The sequence below is a fragment of the Bos grunniens genome, chromosome 2 (genome assembly GCF_055505025.1).
Source record: "Bos grunniens cultivar Pamir isolate PY7600 chromosome 2, Bosgru_T2T1.0, whole genome shotgun sequence".
Lineage (NCBI taxonomy): Eukaryota > Metazoa > Chordata > Mammalia > Artiodactyla > Bovidae > Bos > Bos grunniens.
Genome location: NC_141166.1, coordinates 29,696,240 through 29,720,767, shown reverse-complemented (window position 1 = coordinate 29,720,767; position 24,528 = coordinate 29,696,240). Strand labels below are relative to the sequence as shown.

Below are 24,528 nucleotides of genomic sequence, written 5' to 3'. Positions count from 1 at the left end.
TAGGAAATGCTCAACGTGGGGATGTTGCCCTCTGTGAGAACAGGGCCAGCCCTGACTTGAATGGGCATTGCCAGGATTCCTCCTCTAGTTAGGTCACCATCAACTGGCCCCTTTGGGCTCCCTGGAAATGAAGATCAGGCTCTTAAGGGAAGAGGAAAAACAAAAGGTCTAAATATGGAGAGGTAACCCCTGTTCAATCCTTAAATATTTTTCCTGGACTTAGTGTCCTAGAAACCTCCCATCCACTGCCCCCTGCGCCCTATCTTGATGGCCTCTTGCCTAGCAACTGTCCCAGTGAGAACCAGGAAAACAGACCCCAGGCACTGACCGCTCAGCCCTCTGACATCGGCCCTGGCCCTCTGCACCTTCATCCCGAGCTCTCTGTCCCTGGTTTGTTTATCTTCCTATGTTGCTTATTTTGATGGCACATCCTTTCAGCTCAGTCTTGGGTGACCCTATGACCCTTCTGTGTCCTGTTTGTAGGACCCCAGGCAAGCAGAGTTGCTGAAAAGATGCAGTGGCCATAAGAAATGCTGCAGTCCTGGAAAGAAATCTTTCAGTTCTAGCAGCTCTGTAGGACATTCTGAGGACAGTGCCGTGATCCCAGAGGTCACAAGAATTCTACATTATCCCAGCCCTTGACTCTCCTCTAATTTGTGTGTACGACCAGTAAAAGCAGCAAAACAAAATAGGGATAATCCTAGACTATGAGTCAAGAAGTATGGATGGTCCTAAACCTACAGCTACCACCATATGACCTTAGGCAAGTCACTTAACCTTTCTGAGGCACAATTTCTTTTATTTTATTTATCTATTTAATTGGCTGTGACAGGTCTTAATTGCAACATGCTCCATGGCACAAGGGATCTTTGTTCCCCAACCAGAGATTAAACCTGCATCCCCTGCATTGCGAGGCAGATTCTTAACCACTGGAGCACCAGGAAAGTCCCTGAGGCCCAATTTCTTAAGCTATGAAATGAAAAGCTACTATCTATCTCTCAGATATTTTCCAGATATAATAAAACTCTACAAGTCTATGCAGTTTGGATGTGATCCACCCAGAACCTACAGGACCAGTATTCTTGAAGCAGTTGGTTCGAAAACACCAATCTCCTTCCTGGGCTAAGACCTGTTTTCTACATGCTTTCTCATTCAGTTCCACAGTACTCCCCCCACCCCAATAGTGTGAAATGAGCCTCCAACTTTACAAATGAGAAAATAGAGGCTCTGAGAGAAGTGATTTATCAAAGCCACAAAGTAAATCAGAAGAAAAACTGAAGATCCCAAATAAGAGTCTAACAAGCAACACTGGATCCACAGCCCACACAGCCACAATTTTCATAAAATCCCTTTAGCATAGGTTTATCAACATATTTATCCACAAACTCATTGAGAACCTATTACTTCCAGGCACTATGTTTGATGCTGGGAACATGGAAACACATTCAACATGGTTCTTGCCCTCAAAGAGTCCATGAAAGTGAAAGTGAAGTCGCTCAGTCGTGTCCGACTCTTTGCGACCCCATGGACTATAGCCTACCAGACTCCTCTATCCATGGGATTTTCCAGGCAAGAATACTGGAGTGGGTTGTCATTTCCTTCTCCAGGGGATCTTCCCAACTCAGGGATCGAACCCCGGGTCTCCCGCATTGCAGGCAGACGCTTTACCATCTGAGCCACCAGGGAAGCCCTTCAAAGAGTCCATAGCTCAGTGGAAAAAGACATACTCTTGCAAGCATACAAACAGCATCATTATAAAGCTATAACTGCTAAAAAACAGAGGCATGAACCCAGGCACTATCATCTCAGGAAAGCAGGATTATCTTTATAAGACAGTCTGTAAAGGTCTCCCAAAGAAGCTGAAGCTGACACTCAAAAGATTAATAGACGTTCACAAGGTAGAAAAGACCAGGGCATTGGGCATTCTAGATAAAGGAACAATGTGTGCAGAGACACAAAGGCAAGAGAAAACAGCATTTTTGGCAATTCAAACCCATTCTATATGGCTGACGCATAAAATATACAGAAAAAAAAATGCTGAGAAACCAAGCTGAATAGGAATGCAGGCACTAGATAGGAAGGCACCTCCTTGATGAGCTAAGAATAAGCCTAACATTGTTTGACTAAGGGGCTGAGGCATGGAACAAGCATGTCATACCAGCCTACATTAACCTCCTTAATACATAAACCTATAGACAGGAGAAGCTATCTGAAAGAAAAATGGCCTAGGATCTCTCTCTGTCCCAAGTTTTGGTTTAATGGTCTCTCTTTCCCCATGAATACCTAAAACCTGTTCTGCTTCAAAACTGAGCAATGCAGCTCTCCTCCTCCAGAATTACAACCACTTTAGTAGAGGGACTGAGGGCTCCGTTCACGTTTGGTTCTCACTGTTAAGACCTCAAGCATCATGCAGCTACTGCTCAGTCAATAGACAGAGGCAGGACAGAAGGATCTGAATCAAGAACACCTGCCTGTTGCCCAGCCCTGTGAAAAGCACGAATTTCAGGTTCAAAAGAAGTATGAGTCACAGTCCCTGCCCACAAGGAGCTGACAAATTAGCCTAGAAGACAAGACAGAAAATTGAATAATCCATACATATGATAAATACTATAACAGCATTATTTACTTACACAATAAAGTACCAACCTGGGTAACGTGTATAATTAGAAAATAGTGCAATAATACTAGGGTACTAACGGTACAACCAACAGCTCCCAGAAGAGTTAGAGAAAAAGATCAATATTGACTGGTACTATCAAAGGTCACTATTATTAATATTCCCCCTGCTTGGCATTTAATAGATGTTTCTTTTGGCCAAGCTCAATCCTTAGAAGGGAAACCTAGGAAGGAGCTTCTGACAGGCCACAATTATCTTCTCCCCATTCATTCCCTTGCCAGTCCCCTTGCATAAACACTGTGATTTTCCACAGCCTACTGCGCCCACAAGACCGTCCCCAAATGGTAGCCCTGTGCTTTTCACCATCCCCTACTGCAGGATGTACAAGGGGACAAGGAATAATGACTAGCCCCCCGCTCCACAATCCAGACCTGGGATCAAATCTCAACAAGCAAAAACTTAGCAACTGGTCAACCAAGCCTTCCAAGAGAATACCAAATAAAATGCCTAGGTACTGCAGCAGAGATGTTTTACAAATGTTAATCAGCCCGCTTCTACCTTTTACATCTTTCCCCCTACTTCTCCCCAGTGTCTCCATCTTAAGCTTTTCAGACTTTCTATAGGTGACTTTTCTAGAAAATAGATTTTTCAATCATGCAATCAAACCCAATACCCAAAATGCAAGTCACTACTTAGGCACCTGGAAAGAGGAAGTAAAGTGAAGGCTGCACTAAGAGAAAGGAAATAACGAACACTTTACCTCTACCATAAATCGTTCCAAGAAGGAACTCTCTTCAAATGGCTCTGTCTTCAACCGATCTGTAACAAGAAGGGAGAAAGAAAGGAAATATGAGTCTTAGAACATGCTCCCTACCTATGAGATGGAAAGGGAACAGAGCCCAGGACTTCTTGGGGAAAAGGATAAAGATGCAACATCCCGAGACACCAAGTGGGAGAAGAGCACAAGCAGGAGGAGGACAGGATGATTAGCCATGACAACAGGTTCAGCGGCAGCACGTGCTCTCGAAGGTCTTCCCACCACAAAGACAGGCTGGATTGAATTTTTAATCTGAAGTTGGAGCTATGCAACCTTCTAAAGTCCCAAGTCATGTTTGCCCTCATGCAATTTTGTACAGCTGTTGGCCCCTTTCCAGAATCTTTCCTGGCCATTGCCTAGGGCATGTTTGACTCAGTTACAGCATCTCTTAGACACCTGGGCCCCAGCCAGATACTTGAAGCAAAAGAAGTGTCATCTAATCTCCAATTCCTGGTTAGCACCCAGCACCCAGGGAAGCACCTCCCTCATACAAATGAGTCTCCCCCTTTCTGAAGGCCCTTCAACCACTCCCCAGCCAACTCCCAAAAAATGTCCTGGGCTTCCCTGGTGGCTCAGTAGTAAAGAATCTGCCTGTCAATGCAGGAGACACAGGTTTGATCCCTGATCTGGGAATATCCCACATGACACAGAACAACTAAGCCCATGCGCCACAACTACTGAGTCTGCACTCCAGAGCCCAGGAGCTGCAATTACTAAAGCCCGTGTGCCCTAGAGCCTGTGCTCCTCAACAAGAAGCCACTGCAATGAAAAGTACATGCACCACAACTAGAGAATAGCCCCCACTCGCCGCAGCTAGTGAGTAGCCCACACAGCAACAAAGATCCAGCACAGCCAAAAATAAATAAATAAAATTATTTAAAACAAACAAATGAAAAACCCCACATGATGTCTAAAAGAATGTCCTCTCACCTCGGCTGAGTGTAGCCCCACTCTCCTGGTAGTCCTGGATCTCTAGATCTTTCATATGAAGCAACGTTGTTAGGTCCCTCACCTGGCACTGCAATGCCAGACTCATGCCCATCAGAGGACGAATCAAATGTTGGGAGACCTTCCATGGAAGAGATACTAATTAGTCAACAGATACACATTAAGTATTCCCTAATGCTGTATAAGGTATTAGGAAAAATACTAAAAAAACAAATGTTTGCACAGGAATTTATATTTTTATAAGCATGCAACATGTTTACATGAATGTAAACACAGATACAATAACTTAATAAGTATGTGAAAGAGGTCCAGGGATTTTCTTTGTGGCACAGATAAGAGAATGGGAAGAATAAAGGATAGCACACATGAACAGATAACCTCAAGTCACGATGTAAAGAGAAGGCTGTGATACAGGTGATAAGAGGTAAGTGTGGACTCAACTCTCAGCAAAAATTTAGAGACAAAAGCAGAAGATCCAGGTAACCTTCAAGAAAGTGGGTCCAGCTAGAACAGAGTATGCTGGCTGGAGTGTAACAGAAGACAAACAACAGCAGAAAGTAGAGAACTTTGAAAGTCAAATCAGACCCAGACACTATGATCAGTTCAGTTCAGTCACGTCCAACTCTTTGCAACCCATGGACTGCAGCATGCCAGGCTTCCCTGTTCATCATCAACTCCCAGAGCTTGCTCAAGCTCATGTCCATTGAGTTGGTGATGCCATCCATCCATCTTATCCTCTGTCGTCCCCTTCTCCTCCTTCCTTCAATCTTTCCCAGCATCAGGGTCAGTTCTTCAGATTGGGTGGCCAAAGTATTGGAGTTTCAGCTTCAGCATCAGTCCTTCCAATGAATATTCAGGACTGATTTCCTTTAAGATTAACTGGTTTGATCTTCTTGCAATCCAAGGGACTCTCAAGAGTCTTCTCCAACACCACAGTTCAAAAGCATCAATTCTTTGGCCCTCAGCTTTCTTTAGAGTCCAGCTCTCACATCCACACATGACTACTGGAAAAACCATAGCTTTGACTAGACAAACCTTTGTCAGCAAAGTAATGTCTCTGCTTTTTAATATGCTGTCTAGGTTGGTCATAGCTTTTCTTTCAAGGAGCAAACATCTTTTAATTTCATGGCTGCAGTCACCATCTGCAGTGATTTTGGATCCCAAGAAAATAAGGTCTATTGCTATTTCCATTGTTTCCCCATCTATTTGTCATGAAGTGATGGGACTGGATGCCATGATCTTAGATTTTTGAATGTTCAGGGCTGATAACAGCCCACAATGAGGCCAGAGTTTCAATCTGTCCCCACAAATGCAGCAAAGTCTAAGATCACTGTTGTAACTGAAGTAAGCCAGTCACCAAAAGACCAGCCTAGGAAGGAATAAGCCAGCCTTCCACACGGCTTGCTCTTAACCAGAGGTAAAGAAGGATGCAAGCATGGCCATATGGCAATGCAGCTAGGGTGATACTTATATGATAATGCATAGTTGTATAGAGTAACTATTCCATTCACCCACACATGGTGAATGTGTAGGTGACATTTTTTTGACAGCCAGTAAAAAAAAATAGCTAAATTCGATCATTTATTCCTGGGAAGTATCATGAAAGTTCCTTTCCTTTCCCTCAAGGAGAATTGTTTCTTTTAAGAGGCACTAAGAAGAAATGCCCTAAATCAGAGGTCAGCAAATTTTTTCTGTAAGGGCAAGATGGTCAATATTTTCAGCTCTGTGGCCCATACAGTCCCTGCCACAATACTCAACTCAGCTGTTGTAGCAAGAAAACCGCCATAGAAAACATGCACTAAATGGGGGTGGCTGGGTTCCAATATAACTTTACAAAAACAAGCAGCATGCCAGGTTTGGCCTGCTGACCACATATGCCAATCCCTGCCCTAGACCTGAACAGGAGAACTTTTAGACAAGAAAGTCCACACAGGCTTGAAATGAAGAAAAGGTACTGAAGTGGCCAATAAGATGTACAAGCCAGACTCATTTGGACCAGGATCAGAAGTCTGAATTCTTCAGACTCTTCTGTGTGTATTTCCATTAATTTTCTAGTAAAACTTATTACTAAAGGCTTCAAGCTTATTACAGCTCAAACTGAGAGGAAGAGATCTTTCACTACAGACAGATTATAAGAGAAGACACTGGGTGTGTGATACTGTGGGGGAAGTTAGGGGTTAATGGCAACAAGCTTTTATATCAGCACCAGGACCCAAGAAATGCAGGGGTAACAGTGTAGCGTGGGAGGCCAGTAGTCAAGTCCAGCCATAGAGACCGGTCCCTGCTTTCTGTCACACACCACACCCCAACCAAGTACTATCTCCCAGCTCAGTCCTTAGTATGAACTTAAACCTCCAGGCAGTACTGTTCAGAGCGTGGCAGAAGTCCTGCTTTTGGAAAATGTATCTGTTCCAGACTCAACCCTCTTTCCTAGGAACTGTTTTAAGTTTGGACCTTTTCAAAGGAAACCAGGAGGAAAAATAGGTGAATACTTATCTGAAAGCAAGTCAGTGGTTGGTGGGCTGACTTGAAAATAACTGCCACTGCTAACTGAGCAGCGTCACCATCTATTTGGTAGCAGCACTCAAATAACAGAAACTCCTAAAGTTAATAATCAACCTTTCTCTGGGGGTTACTTTCACAGCAATTCCTTTGAGTGGTAGTAAATAAAACAGAATGAAACATGATGAGAAACAGCTTTTAATCAATGCCATGTCTAATTAAATGTGGTGATTATTTCAATTATTGATAGGACTTCAATGTCTACATAGCATTTTTAAAAAGCTTTTTATCATTGAGTATTTCAGCTTCTGAAATAATTTCACAGAGTTGGGTTACACCACTCTGAATCATTGGGGTGTAACTCATTTCGACATTAGCTGAACCCTGTCTTAGATCAATTAATTAGAATAAGACATTGTGGCTGAAGCAATAGATTTCAAAGCAAATTCACAGACACTACAAGGAAAAACGCTGAAGCACTGTAAGAGGCCAGGGACGCTCCTTTCCCTTCATCTACGGACAGCAACATATGGAAAGATGCAGTTCAATAAGTCAATTCAATAAATACCTACCGGGTGTCGAATATGTGCTCTGACCCTGCGAGGCCTCTGCCCTTACAGAGCTCCCAACAGCTAAGGAAGTCAGGAAGTGTGGTGGATATAGAAGCAGGAGTTGCCAATCTTGTCTAGAGGAAAAGCTATTTATAATTTTCCCCAACGTCTTCAGATTTCCCATAGAAATGTTCAAGAGTCAGAAGAGCAGGACAGCAGTTATCAATCCCAAGATGAAACACAGCATGCTTGAATTTAATGAAAAAGGCAGTAGACTGGGAATCAGATTAACACGCTACCCCGGTTCTAACTACACCTGGATGTGAAAATGACTTCATCCCCAAGTACTCTCATGGTCTCTGTCTTTTTTAAAAAGAAAAATTATGGAATTGGAATATTTGCTCTCGTAGGTCCACTTTAATGCCAAGTAATATGACACATATTCTCTTATCTAATCCTCACAACTCTGTAGTAAGGTCATGATTGGTATCTTCATTTTACAGATGAAGAGACTGAGTCTCATAAAAATTTAGTAACTTATCCAAGCTGATACAAGTAGTCAAAGTGGTGGAGTTAAGTTACAAGTTCAGGTCTGCTGGTTCCAAACCCTGTGCTCCTTCCACTACGGGAAAAAAAAAAAAAAAACCTTTGGATGTGACTCCTGGGAATCATAAAATTGCCAAAAAGGTGACAAATTTGAAACTCAAAATATGGAATATCAAGAATTACATTAGGGCTTCCCTGGTGGCTCAGTGGTAAAGAATCCACCTGCCAATTCAGGAGAGATGGGTTCGATCCCTGATCCAGGAAGATCCTGGATACCTTGGAGCAACTAAGCCCACGTGCCACAACTACTAAGCCTGTGCTCTAGAGCCCATGAGCCACAACTACTGAAGCCATAATGCTCTAGAGCAAGTGTTCCGCAATAAGAAAAGCCACCACTAAGAGAAGCCCGTGCACCGCAACTGGAGAGTAGCCCCCGCTCACTGCAGCTACAGAAAAGCTGGCACAGCGACAAAGACCCAGCACAGCCAAAACAAAGAAAATTATTTACAAAAAAGAATTACACTGGGAATAAAGATAACAACAACAAAAAAGAATTAGATAATAGAAAGACTGAACAGTGGGAAGGAGTGGGTGATGAAGAGAGGTTGGCCAGAAGTGGAAATGGGCTCTGTGTTAGAAAGCTTTATATATCCCATAATATCTTGCAGAGATAGGAAAACTATTATCAACACGTTACTAATGTGAATACACCATGTGGTAGAGGAGGTGGGGACACTCCCTGTATAAAGAGGGAAGCTCTCACTCCCTTGTATGATGAGGAGGAGTTATACTGCATAATCTCTCCAGAAAACAAGACGGCATTATGTTAGCGATTTATTAAAGATGCAAATATTCCTTGATTCAGTTATTCCACTTCTAGGAATTTACTCACACATTTACACATAGAAAAAGTAAATACAAGGGTGTTTATTACATATAACAACGAAAGAATGGAAACAGTTTAAGCGTCTACTGGCAGCAGATCAACTAAATACATGTTGATATATTCATTCATCAAAATGCTATGTGGCCATTAAAAAAATATTAAGGCAGGTCTTCTAAATGTATTACTGTGAATGATTTCCAAGTTCTAAAACTAAGTGAAAAAAGCAAGGTACTGGACACTGTGAACAGCATGTTAACATTTGTGAAAATACATACATATCCAAAGATCTGATTCTGACTGTATGAGTATATTCATATACATACATATATTCATATATAAATGTATAGATACATACACACAAACATATATGTAGCTTTCCTTAAGAATTCACAAGAATGTGACAGAAGTAGTTGTTTTAGAAAAGAAAAATGAAGGACTGGGAAGGGAATAGAAAGTAGACCGACTTCTTAACGACATACCCTTAAATGCCATTTGAAGTGTTTGCCTTTGGCATGAGTTACTCATTCAAAAAGAATTAAATAAGAACTATGACAAGAATGAGTAACAAACAAAAATTATGACTGTGTGACCTCACAGACACATACAAGCCTGAAATAGAATCCACCTACATCCTCGCCTATGTCCACTGGTTCTAAATTTTCCCCTATAAAGCTTTCTCAGGTACAGGGGTTTCCCTGAGATGGCATTCTTCTTCTTTGAATAATATATCTTGAAGCATAATTATTAATAAATTGTTCTCCCCATGGCCAACCAAGACTCATTCGACTCTAAATACTGCTGCCTCTTTTTAAACTGCCGCTCTCCAACTAGAGAAATTTGCCTAGGAGAGCTAAGTGTTCTTAACATACTACTTTCCATTATATTATCACGACAGAGGATGAGATGGCTGGATGGCATCACTGACTCAATGGACATGAGTCTCAGTGAACTCCGGGAGTTGGTGATGGACAGGGAGGCCTGGCGTGCTGCGATTCATGGGGTCGCAAAGAGTAGGACATGACTGAGCAACTGATCTGATCTGATCTGATACAAGTATCCTTTACTGTATTCTTTTGAAAGGAATAACTATTAGAGCTCATAAGCTTCCAACAAGAACTGCCTCTCCAGTCTCACTTGTCTGAATTTCCAGGGCTGTGTGATACAAAATAAGAGTAGCTATTGGGAGGGCTTCCCCAAGGCTGCTCAAATGTTTTGGTGCCACAACAAGCATTATTGAGGGAACAGTGCCCCCTGGTGTTACTTAGAAAAAGGTACAGGGGTTTTAAACAAAAACAAATTCTATCTAAAGCAAGGTGGAAATTTTCATAAACTTAAATAAAATCAACAAATGTGAGTGATGATTACCTGCTAAGCATTGCCAATGAGCCTTAAAAATACAGAAGTTAATGTGCAATGGTTCTCCAAACACTCAAGTCTAGTTTGGGTCAAAAATACCAGATCAAAAACACAACAGTTTATTGAAAAGCACTTTGTCCCATCACCCTATTGATGCCACAGCATCACAGCACCCCTGGGAGACTAAAGAAGGAAGGTAGGAAATGATGCCCACTTGTCTTCAGTTCTCTTTGCTGATAAAACTACAACCTTCAAATACCCACAGAAGATCCTGTCTTCTAATGTTGAAACAAGCTCTGTTTATATAGGATAGAAAGACTACCAGAAGTAATTCCTGCAAACTAGTTCTTCACTCTCAACTAACTAATCACTAATAAAAACTCTTGGGGAGACTTCCCTGGCCGTTCAGTGGTTAAGACTCCATGCTGCCAATGTACGGGCCATAGGTTCAATCCCTGGTCGGGGAACTAAGAACCCACATGCTCCACAGTGCAGTCAAAAGATAAAAATAAATAAAAGCTCTTGGGACCTAGAGAGCTACAAGTGAGCAGAGGACATTATCTCCCAAGTCCCTGAAAATGGGTTCATGAATCAGACCTAGCTGGGAATCAAATTCTAGCTCATTCATTCATAAACTGGATGACTTTGGACAAATTACCTTGAATCTCAGCTTGCTACTCTGAAAAATGTCAATAATAATACTTACCTTGCAGAACAGTCGTGAGGATTAAAAGATAACGTTCAGAAAGGTACTCAGCACTGGCATATACCCTACCCTACTCCCAGAGTAATCTTAATAAATTACAAACTGGATCAGGTTAAACCCCTGCTTAAAGTTTTTCAATGAATCCCTGTTGCCTTTGGGATCAAATCCAAACTCATTAGAATCTTTCAAGATCTGGCCATTGTTTACCTCTTTTCTCACAACCTTCTGTAGTCATGAAGTTCCCCCACTTGCCCCACACTTATACACCTCCACTCCTCTCAAAATGCACTCTTGCCTAGAATGATTTTTTCATTTTCTCCAATTAGTTCCTACTCATCTTCAAAACTCAGCTCAGAAGATCTTTTCAAAAATGTTTTCCAGATTTCTAAATCATCCTGAGCTTATCTTGACCAACGTATATACCATCCTTTATCTTGCTTTCTGTCTGTCTTCTCATTAGATTATGAATCCAGGAATAGGCTCAAGTGAAGTGAAGTGAAGTCACTCGGTTGTGTCCGACTCTGCAACCCCATGGACTGTAGCCTACCAGGCTCCTCCATCCATGGGATCTTCCAGGCAAGAGTACTGGAGTGAGTTGCCATTTCCTTTTCCAGGGGATCTTCCCGACCCAGGGATCGAACCCAGGTCTCCCGCATTGTAGGCAGATGCTTTACTGTCTGAGCCACCAATAGGCTATATCATTTTAAATCTGAACACCCAACAATTAGCCCACAGTAGATGCTTAATAAATGTTCAATAAATCAAGTAATGACTAAAGATACCCAGTCAAGCATGTAGACCCAAACTCTGCTCCTTTTGTAAGGAAAGGAATACCAGTCAAGAAAACTTTATGCCTTCTTTCTAGTTAAGAAAAGTTTTCTAACTGGAGAAGAATTTCAAATGGGGTTTACAAAGAAAAAAAAGAGAGTACCAAAAGCTTCATATGAGAAGCTTTGAGAAGGAGCAGCTGGCACTCCTTTCCCTACCCCATGTTCAAACTGCACTTACCAGTGAAGGGCTAGCTAGGATGCAGTGGAAATTCCAATAGAATGGGAGGCCAGAAAGCTCACTCCGCACCTGTAGTATCAGTGCCTCTGCCACACGATCACAGGAGAATGTAGCCGTGCCAGGGCAAGAAGCATCCTTCAACAATGGGCGAAGCAGATCATCCAAATGACGAAGAAAAGCCTCGGGAGGAGCAGTCAGGCGCTTGTTCAGCTCCTTAAAAGACAGCAGGATTTGTACAGAGTGAGAAAGCTAAAAGGAAACTGACTCCCTTGTACACACATGCTAAGTCACTTCAGTCGTGTCCAACTCTTTGTGACCCCACATATTGCAGCCCGCCAGGCTCCTCTGTCCATGGGATTTCCCAGGCAAGAGCACTGGAGTGGGTTGCCTTGCCTTCCTCCAGGGGGCCTTCCCAACTCAGGGATTGAACCCAAGTCTCTTACGTCTCCTGCACTGGCAGGCACGTTCTTTACCACTAGTGCCACCTGAGATTCCCTTATAGATAACTGCAAAGGAAAGCTCTGGTTAACAGGAAGACAGTGGGCAGGGGACTCCCCTGGTGGTCTAGTGGGCTAAGAATCTACCTTGCAATGCAGAGTATGCAGGTTCAATCCCTGGTTCAGGAATATCCTGAACCTTGAGGGGCAAGTGAGGGACCCATGCTGAGGGGCAACTGAGCCCGTGTGCAGAAACTGCTGAGCCCGTGCACTCTGGAGCCCACAAACCACAACTAGAGAGGTCCTCAAGCCAGAATGAAAGATCCTACATGTCACAACTAAGACCCGATACAGCCATGTAAATGAAGACATATTTTTAAAAGAGAAGATAGTAGGCAGAAGAGGAAGGTGAGGGAAAATAAAAACATCAGAACAGGAAAGAAGAAAACAATTTTGGCCTACTTCACAATTCTTCCTTCTACTAAATACACTACAGAAATATACCCACATCCACACCCATATGGAAAGATCCCAGGGTTAGAGGCGGAAATGCAGAACACTGGTGGCAATTGTTTTATCCTGATTTAAACTTCCTTGGTAACCTATAGGCCAACAAGCTGGGAGATGGTAATGCTCCCTGACCTTCACTAGGGAAGAAATTATGTCCCCTGCCACCCACAGCAGTACTTCTCTTCACACTTACCTTGGCTCGCTGGCTGATCACACTAGTGTCCACCTGTTCATGCCACACCTGTTGAAGATCTGAAACCAGCAAGGCATAGCCCTGCCTGGTGATATACGCCTTGGCCAGGAGGGAGTTCTCAGCAAGCTGTAACCATGCCCATGGCTGCATCAGCAGGCCTTGCTCCAGTTCCTCCATCTGCAGCAGAGTCTTAATTTAGCAAAATGCCTCCAGGGTCCTGCAAGTCTGACACCACTCAGACAGTTCTGTATCAAATATGCTTCATGAAAATCCTCAGAAAACAGAAGGAATGGATTTACTTTCTTCTACCTCTCCTCCACCCTCCTGGTATGTAATAAGCTGAGCATCAATCTTACTACCTCCTATCACTAAAAATCTATCTAGAATTTTGACAGCTTTTTCCTCATATTAAATTCCTAGAGGATGTAAAATATCTCCTTCTTCTATAGCATTTAAGGCTCAATAAAAGGGTAATAGAATTTCTGCTTTCCAATGGTAAAACAATGTGTAAACCCACACCATTCTTGTCGCAACTTTATCACATTCCTAATAAATATGTCAGTGCTACCCTTTCCCAGAATTTCTAAAAGAGAAGAAATTGTTCTTTTTTATAAAACATCATAAGTATCATAAGCAGGAAACTCGAATTATTTGATCAATATCTAAAAACAAAACTCTGGAAGCTCTCAGAATTTTAAATATATGTGTGTGTGTGTTCTGACTCTTTTCGACCCTATGGACTGACTGTATCCTGCCAGGCTCCTCTGTTCATGGGGATTCTCCAGGCAAGAATACTAGAGGTGTGTATATTCACTAAACATATATATATTCCCTAAATTACAGTATGCACATATATATATATATACACTTATATGTCCCCTAAATACATTTTTCCCTAAATATAGATACATTCTCTAAGTCAGGGATTCTTAACCTAGAGTCAATGCATGTAAGTTCTCTGGAATTATACGCAAAATTTGTGCATACATCCATATACCCATTTGGAGGGAAGAGATTCATAGTTATGGTCAAATAAAGAGCTAATAACTTCATGTCCAGAAGCAAAGAGAAAAGCCCCAACTCCATTTCAAGAAGACCCTGAATGACTAAGAAGTCAATATAAGATACAGAACATAGCAAAGGTAGAGACCATGAAATAAGTCCACTTCCCTCATCGCCTACCTCCCCACCCAAGGCACTGCCATCAATGATATCATGCCCTGCTGAACATCCTGGAAGCCAACCTTTCCACTTCAATAACTAAATGTGTAGCCTTAACCAAACAGATGTTCAGTAACTATGGCTACTTTACAGGCAGTTTGATCATTTTTTCTGTGGGTTAAAAAAAAAAGTGATATACATATATGAAACGAATCGCCAGTCCAGGTTCGATGCATGATACTGGATGCTTGGGGCTGGTACACTGGGATGACCCAAAGGGACGGTACGGGGAAGGAGGAGGGAGGGGGGTTCAGGATGGGGAACACGTGTATACCTGTGGCAGATTCATGTTGATGTATGGCAAAACCAATACAATACTGTAAAGTAATTAACCTCCAATTAAAATAAATAAATTTATATTTTAGAAAAAAGAAAGTGATATAATGAAAGTCTATAAATACAAACTGAAGTTGGGGGAGGTAGATCTTTAAGAATATAAAGAAAACAATGAAAATCCTTGGATTTCATTAATATGGTTAACATGGCTCCGTTCTTCCAGTCATTTTCGTCTCAATCTAAGCCATTATTCTTCCAACCATAACCTAGTGCAGCCTTGTAACATAATTTGTACAGTCACTAGGCAGGTGAAATAGAAATGCATATATTGTGACTTTTATCTAAAAGCCTAAAAACCTTCTGTTTGGAGGACGGTATTTCAGTCACAGTTCCCCTGCTATTCCTACTCGGAGGAGATCTGGGAATGATGAAGCCAGTCCTCACCAGACCAGAGTCCCACTTTGCCGAAGATCACAAACCTCAAGTCTGTCACAAATAGCAAGTCGCCAAGCCATTCTTTCCTTTCTAGGCACTCCCCAGTGTGCACTCTCAGTCACCAAAATTGGGCTGATTATCTGAGCCTGTCACTTTAGAAAGCCTGGATGCTCAAGACCCCCACACTGGTATGGTGTTTTGTGGGCGGGGGAGGAGTTTAAAATGCAGCTGGGGGGGTCAACAAGCCCCCCCAAAAAGTTTGAGAAATTCAGCACCACACCTAGAGTAAGCTGCTCCCACCACACACGTCCAGTTCTGAGGCCTCCTATATCTCAGCTTTTTCTTACTTCCTTCTAGGATGACTTCACATTAACCAGATTCACCCGTTTTTTATTCTTTTCCTTCTAATAATTTTTTATTTAAGTATAGCTGATTTACAATATTATATTAGCTTCAAGTGTGGTGGCGGTGGTTTAGTCGCTAAGTCGTGTCCGACTCTTGCGACCCCAGGGTCTGTAGCCTGCCAGGCTCCTCTGTCCACGGGATTTTCCAGGCAAGATTACTGGAGTGGGTTGCCATTTCCTTCTCCAGGGGATCCTCCCGACCCAGGAATCGAACCCGGGTCCCCAGCATTGCAGGTAGATTCTTTACCTACTGATCTATGCTGCTGCTGCTAAGTCGCTTCAGTCGTGTTCGACTCTGTGCGACCCCAGAGACGGCAGCCCACCAGGCTCCCCCGTCCCTGGGATTCTCCAGGCAAGAACACTGGAGTGGGTTGCCATTTCCTTCTCCAATGCATGAAAGTGAAAAGTGAAGTCGCTCAGTTGTGTCACTGAGTTATGAGGGAAGTCAAATGTACACCTGTTACAATTACTGAATGAAGGGAGGGGAAGTGTGGAGGGCCAACAGCGGAGCGGGGTTGCCTAAGGCGGGTGGGCATGAACCCCTCTAGGCGCAGTTCCTCCGCCATCCTGCAGAGGGAAGCAGAACACCAACGACCGTCCGGGCTAGACCCCGCCCCGCCTCACCCCTCTGGGAGAGGGCGGACCCTCTCTCCCTTTACCACAGCCCCACCCCAGGAGCCCCGCCTGGTGGCAGCCAGTTTCCATTCGCCCTCGCTAGAAACGCCTTCCAGTCCGTGTTTCTATTTTTACAGAGCCGGCTGCGTGAGGCGCGGCTCCGAACTCCCCAAGGGGCAACAAGGCCAAAAACCCGCTGCTTCATCGCAGCAAGTTGCCGGGTAGGAGTACCTCCGCAAACCCCGCCCCGCGGCCGGGAGGCGAGCTGCGCACGCGCGGCCCCCGCCACCCCGCCCCCGCCGCCCATCCCCGGAGGCCTGGCCCAGAACCTTGGCCGCGCGGGTCCCTCCTGGCAGGACACTTGGGGGGAGGAGGCACTATTGCCAGGACCAGCCCGCAGGGCCCGAGAAGTCTCTCGCTGCCTGGCCTCGGCCCTGGCCCGGATTAGAGCTCGACCCCACCTACCGTGAGCGGCCGAGGGAGCTCTCACCCTCCCCGCGGCAGGCTGGCCCGCCCGCGCCAACGAAAAGGCCTAGAGTAGAAGCATTTCCCACCCCCACTACAGGGAGGTGGGGTCTTGGGACACTGGGGCGGAGCCCAGGCCTGATGTGGGCGGGGCATCTGGGCTCCAGGAGCTGATAAGTGGAGTGCTCGGAGCCGGAGGGCTACCGGGGCCCTGGTAGGGAAGTGGAAGGATAAGGACTCTCCTTAGAGTTGCCCTACGTCCCTGGTGACTCAGATAGTAAAGAATTCGCCTGCAATGCGGGAGACCAGGGTTGGGAAGATGCATTCCCTGGAGGAGGCATGGCAACCCACTCCTGTATCCTTGCCTGGAGAATCCCCACGGACAGAGGAGCCTGGCTGGATATAGTCCATAGGGTCGCAAAGAGTCGGACATGACTGAGCGACTAAGCTCAGCACAGCAGAGTTGCCCTGGCAGAGTAGAAAGAATGCCAGACGAAATGCAGGAAAGAGGACCACGAATTTGGATTTGTTGAAAAACCGAAAGTCAAATTTCCCTACCCTACGTGTCTTTTTTGTTTTGTTTTTAAATAAAATGAGGGGATTGAACGTCACTAGATAGTCTCTCTTGGGTCCCACCAGCACGCTGGTCGTTAAGAGATGAGTCTCCCAGGCATACTGTCCCTGGTCTGACCTTATCTTGTACCTTCCTGCCTCCTTTCTCCCTCCATCCACCACCATACTTATGCTCCATCACCAATCCAACTCATCTTGTACCTTGTGTAACTTACAGTTTTGCTCCATCTGGACACCCAAGTCTGAAAAATTCTCCTCATCCATGTTCCCCAACCCAAAGTCCTCTTGTTAAGACCAGCCCCAGTGCTGCTTCTATGTAAAGTCTTTCCCACTGTCCCCAATCAGAATTCATTGTTTCTTACTCTTTGCTCCCATAGCATTCTTTTAATCTTTATTGAAGACTGACTTCCATTTTGGATTTTAGTTAGTAATTACATGTTTTTTATTGTTGTTGTTTCTTTTTGATGCACCACCAAGCTTACAGGATCTTAGTAGTTCCCCCACCAGGGATCGAATCCACACCACTTGCATTGGAAGCTCAGAGTCTTAACCACTGGACCGCCAGGGAAGTCCAGTAATTACATGTCTTTTTAAATCATAAGTATTAGAGAGGGGAGGGACCCTGTCTTATCCATATCTGTATTTCCAGGACCTTACACAGAGGAGATACTCAATAAATATCAGTTAAGTGAATGCTAGGGTTCGAGTATAGATCATTCACAGGCAAAATATCACTCATTCATTCACAGTCCCTGCTCTGGAACAGGCCTAACTAAGAAAAGAAAAGGCAAACACACCTATTGGGAAGTGAGACTTTGGGGGGGCCCATGTGAGACACACACATACATCCTCTCCCTAGGAGAAAGTGGAGCCTGCCATCTGATTCTCCAGCAAGCTGAAAGGTAGGACTAAACTAACCAGAGTAGGAATCCTAGTAATTACTGGGACTGTCCTCTGCTAGGCTGAGGGCACTGGTCCCCAAAGTCAGGCAACAAGTCAGCTGTCTCTCCAGGCTCAGAGGGCCCTCTTTCCTCATTCCCAGAGTCTTGGGGCAGCGGGCAGAGGCAACGGAGGGGTTGGGGAATGCAGGGACACAGGTTTTGGATGGAGAAAGGAAGCTCGTACTCTTGATCTGCCTTCTCCCTAGACTTCTGAGGCATCGGAGCCTCTCGGGCAGTAAAAGGAGGTGGCAGCCCTTGCCCTAGGCCTCGCTCAAGCCGTGTGCCTGCAAAAGACAAAGTGGTCAGGACATTGCCCAACCCAGGGAGTGATGACTTCCTGGCCACTCCCCAGTCTGCTGGGGCCTGGCCTCAACTTACCAGGGATGGTGTTCTCTAGGAGGAAGCCCAAGAGTCCCGCCAGGAAGATGGGCTCTGTGAGCAATGAGCGCAGTAGCACATCCAAAGGGCTCCAGCCTACAAGGGGTTGGGACCACGCAGGAGGGGGACTCTGACGCTATGCAAAACCAAGGGTCTAATACTTCCAACCTAAGCTTAAGTACTGGATGGAGGGCATATCTTTCTGAATTGTTCTATCTCTCCCTCCCCACTTTGTCCCTTTGCTCTCTATTTCCCACACCCAGACCCTTCCCACAGGACCCCTGCTTAACACCCTGTCTTCTGAGCATCCATGTACCCTCCAGATATGCTTTGATCATTCCAGGCTCCCTGTCTTTGCAAAGTTTGGTATTAAAATCCCCAACCTTATTTCCTACTTCTCACCTTCTATGCTCTAGCCTGAGTTCCTCAACCTTAGTACTACTGACATTTGGACCAGATAATTCTCTGTTTGAGAGAGGCTGTTCTGGGCACTATAGAATGTTTAACAGCATCTTTCTACCCACTAAATGCAAGTAACCTCTAAATGCAAGCAACCTCTCCCCTGCTTATAACAGCCAAAAATGTCTCCAGACACTGCTAAATGTTCTCTGTGGGCAAAACCATCCTCAGTTAAAATCACTGCTGTTTGCTAAGCTGAGCTAACAAACTAAGTTATTTGCCGCTCCTGGAGCATATGCTATGACTTCCTACTTCAGCATCTTTGTTTACTGTGGTTCCTCTGCCAGGAATGACCTTTTCACCAATTGCGTTTCAATCTTACCATCCTTCGAGACCAGCTCAGTGTTACTTTCTCCATAAAAGTTACAGGGATCATCTCCAACAGAAGCCATCTCTCTCACTGCAGAGCATCACAGCTCTTTATCTGAACCTTTCTAGTTACATTTCTACACATCTCATCTCTTTTATGCTATGCTAAATCACTTCAGTCGTGTCCAACTCTGTGTGACCTCATAGACGGCAGCCCACCAGGCTTCCCCATCCCTGGGATTCTCCAGGCAAGAACACTGGAGTGGGTTGCCATTTCCTTCTCCAATGCATGAAAGTGAAAAGAGAAAGTGAAGTCGCTCAGTCCTGTCCGACTCTTAGCGACCCCATGGACTGCAGCCTACCAGGCTCCTCCGTCCATGGGATTCATCTCTTTTACTAGACTGTAAATCTATACGTGCCTTTGTATCCCAAGGAAGCTAGCATGGTGTTCAGTAAATATTTGCTAAACAAATGGACAGACTATTTATCCCCAAGCTCAGAGAAGGGTGTGGGGCCTGGAGTCCAGAGAATCTCAAGCCTTGAGCCCTTGCTTGCCCACTGCCAGGCAACTCCTCTTTCCCTCCCCTTCCTCCCACCTGTTTTCAGTAGGACTGAAGCTTCCCGAAACCCCCTCGGCAGTAACAGGGCCATGAAGATGGAGAAGCCAACAATGAAGACATTCCGCCCAGAGTCAATGTCAGCCAAGTGGAAGCTGGAGAATCCAGTAGACAGAACCATGGCCTGGGTCACTCCCAGCACCCCACCTGTGTCGTACGGAAGTAATCGAAGAGGTTGGGAGAGGGCTGGCACAGCAGAGTACTTACTATAGGGCGGGGCAGGTTGTGATGGGCAGAGACCACCAAAAAGCCCAGAAGCCCAGTCAGGAGGCCAAGATGTGGCTGAGAAAATGCGGGCAGCTGCCACATACTCACAGCCATATACTAGGGAAGCTTCTCAGAAAGAAAGGGTGTCGACCACAAGCAACCAGTTGGGCCCTGCTGGGGGATCCTGGTTCAATACTAGTGCTGCTGAGACATCCGCTCACCAAGCACAGGCCCACTCACCAAGCACAGGCAGCGGGATAGTGGTGAGGAGCTGGGCTAGCCTCGGGGAGAGCCCCAGCGCCATGCAGAACAGCCCCACCAAGTGGGCCACTCGCCGAGGTCCAGCCTACGTGATGAAGAGACACTGGAATACACCTCTTCAACCACTCAAGCTTTGTGCTTGGCCAACCCCATCTCATCCTTTGGATCCCAACTCAAATGTTACTCTCCCAAGAAGCATCCTAAAGGGATCTCTCTTACTCAACCCCCTTCCCATCCCCTGCTTTGTTTTCTTAATAGCACTTATCATTTTTGGAAATTATCTTATTTGCTTTTCTCCTAACGTGTCCGCCTCTCTCTCTCTTGAACTACTCAAGAGAACAGGGACTTCATCTGACTCCTTTCTCTCTAGAACCTCAGCCCTGGTACAAACGCCTGAGGCACAGAAGGAGCTCAGTAGTGACTTAGTGTCTCCCTCACACTCCTAGTCCCCACCACTTCTAGGTACCTCTCTCAATGAGATGGCTGCTGTGAAGAGCCCGACAGAGGGCTGGGCACAGCAAGCCATCAGTTCCCCTCCCTCTCTTGCACCTCCGGTTCCTCTCCCCACACCCCTGTTCACATACCTGGAGAAGACCCACTGTGCCCACGTTGGGGAAGCTGGATGCAGTGCCCATGGGGCTTCCCAAAAGCCCAGCCAGCACACTGCCCAGTCCCTCCAGGCTCAGCCCTCGGCTACAGGCATGCGGAGGTGGAGAAGGCAAACGCAGCAGCTGGCCACAGAGGGCATAGCAGCCCAGGGAGCTGGTGGAGGCTGCCAAGGCCATGGAGATGCCTGCAGCCAGAGCCCTGGGTGTCAGCAAGGGCCAGTCCCACTCAGCTGGGGAGGGAGAAGGAGCCACTTTGGGGCCAGACTCAAGTCTGAAGCATCCCCCTGCCTGCAAAAGCCTGTGACACAAGAAGCCTAAAGGCCTCATTGTCTTTGAAGATAATGTCTTGGGACAAAACCATCAAACTCAGAGTAAAAACCCATCCCTTTACTGCGATCTACAAAGTCCCTTTGGTCTGACCCTTACCTCTTTCTCTAGCCTCATCTGCAACCACACTCTTCATCATTCCTTTCACTCCAGATACACTGGCCTTGTTTCAGGCCTTTGTACTTGCTGTGCTGCTGGCCACCACAGGGTCTTTGCGTATGCTGTTCTCTCCACCTAGAATGCTCTTGTCTCTTGCCTTTCCCTAATAAGCTCCTACTTCTCTCTCACATCTCAGCTCAGCGATCACTTCCTCAAGAATGCCTTTCTTGGGAAATCTCTGGTAGTCCAGTGGTTAGGGCTCCATCTCTCACTGCTGAGGGCCCAGGTTCGATCCCTGGACGGGGAACTAAGATCCCACAAGCTGTGTGGCATGGTCAAAAAGTAATATAAATAAATATAAATAAAAACCATTAAAAAAAGAATGCCTTTCCTAACCTCTCCAATAAAGTCAGATTTTTTCCCATTGTAAACCTTCATCATACAAGGTACATGTCCTTTGCTGTATTTACTACATGCAATTCTACATTCACTTAGGTAACTATTGAATTAGTATCTGTATTCCCTGACATATTATAAGCTTCCTGAATGCAGGCTCTGCATTCTAGGAGAAAGCCTACCTGGATGAGGCAGCCAAAACCATGGTGCCTTGGTGGGGGCAGACAACTCCCCGGGGATGATGCTGAGACCCAGAAGGGCAGAGACAATCCACACACAGGCCACTGGGATCAGCACCTGAGGGACAAGACTCAGAAAAGAACCCCTCCCCCAGAACCTTCCAACCTTCTTAAAGGGGTAAGCAACAACCAAGTAGGGGCCAAGTGAGCAATCCATGCCAGCCCTCCTAACTCCAACTGCCTCTCACCCAAACTCCCACATACCGAGAGGAGCCTGAAGGCCAAGATGTGAGTATGGGTTGAAGAGGTTGAAGCTGGCCTCCAGTGGCATGGGGGTAGCAGGCAGGAGCCCAGGTGCTGAGAACAGACCACCATGAGCACAATCAGCCTAGAAAAGGGAAGGGGCTTTAGGGGCAAGAGGAAGCTTGCCCCTGAGGCAAGGAGTGGAGATGGGAGGGGCAGAATACCACGAAAGGTTGTTCCAGAGAAGAATGCCCCCATGGAGAGGGCAGGAGGGCACCTTGGGGATCAGTGGGAGACAAGGTACAAGTCAAGGTGAACAAATGAATCCAGTAAAAGTCCTGGATTCCAAACCCACAAGTGTTATCCCTGCTGAGACGGCTGCTGGACTGGTAGAGTAGCAGCTCTCCCCTCCCCCTGCTCCCACACAACCCACTGGGCATCATGCCTCTTAGGACTTACGTACAGCGATGCCAGGCCCCAGTGAGTGGAGCAGAGCAGAGCTACTTCCCTGTAGACAGAGAGCCCTGCCACAACCAGGCTGGGGGCCAGCACTAGGGGCCCACAGCGGGGGAACAAGTGGCCAGGACCCCCCAACAGCCCCAGAATGGCCTGCAGCAGCCCAGAGACCACCACAGCCCCGGACACCTGGTGGAGAGGAGAAAAGGACAAAGAGAAAACATTCTCCTTTATCAAGATGACCTCAGCCTGGACTTCTTAACTAATTCCAGGGAGTTCGCTGGAATCCTCGTGGTTAGGATTCCAGGCTTTCACTTCCATGGACCAGGTTCAGTCCCTGGTTGGGGAATTGAGATCCCACAAGCTGCATGATGTGGCAAAAACAAAAAACAAAAACCAACAATTCCAGGAGAGGTTCCCCACCACCACCTCCTTCCCCTACAAAAACCTCACCTCAGTTCCTACAAAATGGAAACAAGAACCTCCCCAACCCCGGGAGCACTCTTAGTCCAGCCCTCCTCCTCCACATCCCCAAGCACGTACCTCTCGGATAGAAGTGTTCCAGAGCTCCAAGCCATGGCAGCCAGGCCCCCCACAGAGGCGCAGCACAAGGGAGGCTGGGAGAAGTTGGGGGCGTGGAGAGGAGAGATGGAAACAGGATGGAGACCCATCGCTCTACAGTTCTGGCTGGTGCCTGGCCCTTTCATCATTGCCCCATCTCAACCCTGCACCCAAGTCCACCTGTGTGCTCAGAGGAGCACCCAACTCCACCCTCGCCCTGTGCCCTTGCTCTGTGCTCACAGTTTCCAGGTGTCCGGAGAGCCAGAGGTAATTTCTGACTGGTCAGCACCAAGGCGGGGATAAGAAACTGTAAGGATGGAGCCTGGACAAGAGGCAGCCTGTAGGAACAGCAGGTCTGGTAACGTGGGGCAGTCACCAGCCTCCCTGAGCCTCGCCTCCCCGCTGGGACCCTGTCACCTTCTCTCCAGGGAATTCCTCTCACCTGCTGCCCATCCAAGTTTGCAGGGAGGTAGACACGCCACATGCAAAGAGGCTGGAAGCCAGGAGCTGGGCAGGGGAGAAAGAGAGTCCTCCTGCTGGGAGACTTTGAAGCAGGAGCAGGTGGGAGGTGCAGAGTAGAGAAGCCAACACCAAGATATGCTGCGGGTGATTAGGCAGAAATACGTATTTCCAGAGGGTTTCTCATGCCACCACACCTACACCCTTCAAACACCCTCTTCAGCCAACAGCGACCCAGGCACCTCTGCCTCCTACCTGCAGAGCCAGAAGACAGCTGAGGCCCCAAGGAGGAGGCCCACACAGAGAGGCCCAAGAGTCAGAGGAGGGATTTTGGACATCGGGTGGCCGTGGCAGGGTAGCCAGGGTGCCCTGGGAACCCACAGACTGGAGCTGTATGGCGTTGGGGGGTGACTGGCTCATGCTCCCTGCCTTCTGTCTCGTCCTGGCCACCCTGGGCCAGAGTTAAGTAGGGAGAGAGAGAGAGTAAGAGGTCAGAGTTTGTGTGAAGTTAGCTGCCTGGAGCAGGGAGGGGGCGGGAGTGTCAATGAAGCAGAGCGAAGAGATGAGGGATTTGGGGCAGGACGCAGCCCTTTCACCTTTGCCCAGCTCTTGTGCAAATTCCATCACCCATTAACCGGGGAACCAAGTTCCGAGTCCCTCCCCCTCCCAAGAATCTCCATCTGGGTCTCCTGTCCCAGGATAGGAGTGGTGGGGAGGAAACCCCCCCAGCATAGCCAGGGCAAGTTTGATAGACTGTACTGCCTCCTCACCACTGCCATTTGGAACCATCGCAATTACAGTAGTTCTCAAGCCTTGTACATCCTTCGTCATGTATGACAACTGTGATCACAACTCTGTATACAATGTCCTCATTGTAATATAAAGAAATCAAAGTGATTTATTTTTTAAATATTTATTTGGCTGCTCCAATCCTAACTGGGGGAAGCAGAATCCTCAATCCT

General features: G+C 46.3%; 2 protein-coding genes across 15 annotated transcripts in view; both read right to left on the bottom strand.

Moving 5' to 3' along the window:
• NHEJ1 (non-homologous end joining factor 1) overlaps positions 1-16,722 on the bottom strand; it is a 92,269-nt gene extending 75,547 nt beyond the window's left edge. For 2 of the 8 annotated variants that reach the window (XR_015141882.1, XM_086339428.1), the window contains exons 1-5: positions 16,494-16,633; positions 13,078-13,254; positions 11,938-12,150; positions 4,365-4,503; positions 3,378-3,436 (exon numbers count right to left, since the gene is read on the bottom strand). Coding sequence is in view for 6 of the 8 variants with exons in the window: in XM_086339428.1 (XP_086195554.1) it covers positions 3,378-3,436; positions 4,365-4,503; positions 11,938-12,150; positions 13,078-13,254 (588 nt within the window). In the remaining 2 variants the exon portion in view is untranslated. Of the gene's footprint in view, positions 1-3,377; positions 3,437-4,364; positions 4,504-11,937; positions 12,151-13,077; positions 13,255-16,493 lie in introns of all 8 variants that reach the window. The other 6 variants (XR_015141884.1, XM_086339383.1, XM_086339393.1 and 3 more) reach the window with 6 other exon arrangements.
• Positions 16,723-17,435: 713 nt separating this feature from the next.
• Positions 17,436-24,005, bottom strand: SLC23A3 (solute carrier family 23 member 3). Of its 7 annotated transcripts, none has more exons than XM_086339302.1 (12): positions 23,822-24,005; positions 23,550-23,707; positions 23,348-23,445; positions 23,090-23,163; positions 22,550-22,735; positions 22,112-22,235; positions 21,851-21,965; positions 20,823-21,076; positions 20,218-20,323; positions 19,750-19,917; positions 18,386-18,481; positions 17,436-18,291 (listed from the first exon to the last, which is right to left on the bottom strand). In XM_086339302.1, exons 6-12 carry the CDS (start codon positions 22,220-22,222, stop codon positions 18,005-18,007), a joined length of 1,137 nt encoding a protein of 378 aa, XP_086195428.1. In that variant the 5' UTR covers positions 22,223-22,235; positions 22,550-22,735; positions 23,090-23,163; positions 23,348-23,445; positions 23,550-23,707; positions 23,822-24,005; the 3' UTR covers positions 17,436-18,004. The 7 variants fall into 7 exon arrangements, with proteins under 7 accessions (XP_086195428.1, XP_086195376.1, XP_086195437.1 ...); XM_086339250.1 differs by having other exon boundaries at positions 22,554-22,735; XM_086339311.1 differs by having other exon boundaries at positions 23,550-23,614.
• Between the last annotated feature and the right edge of the window lie 523 nt (positions 24,006-24,528).

Coding starts and splice junctions, on each gene's coding strand:
- SLC23A3 (XM_086339250.1), bottom strand. CDS start 23,986: ATGAGCCAGTCACCCCCCAACGCCATACAGCTCCAGTCTGTGGGTTCC. Junction 20,324..20,822: donor GCACAGTGGGTCTTCTCCAG/GTATGTGAACAG, acceptor TTCATCACGTAG/GCTGGACCTCGGCGAGTGGC. Junction 18,292..18,385: donor CCTAGAGAACACCATCCCTG/GTAAGTTGAGGC, acceptor TGTCTTTTGCAG/GCACACGGCTTGAGCGAGGC.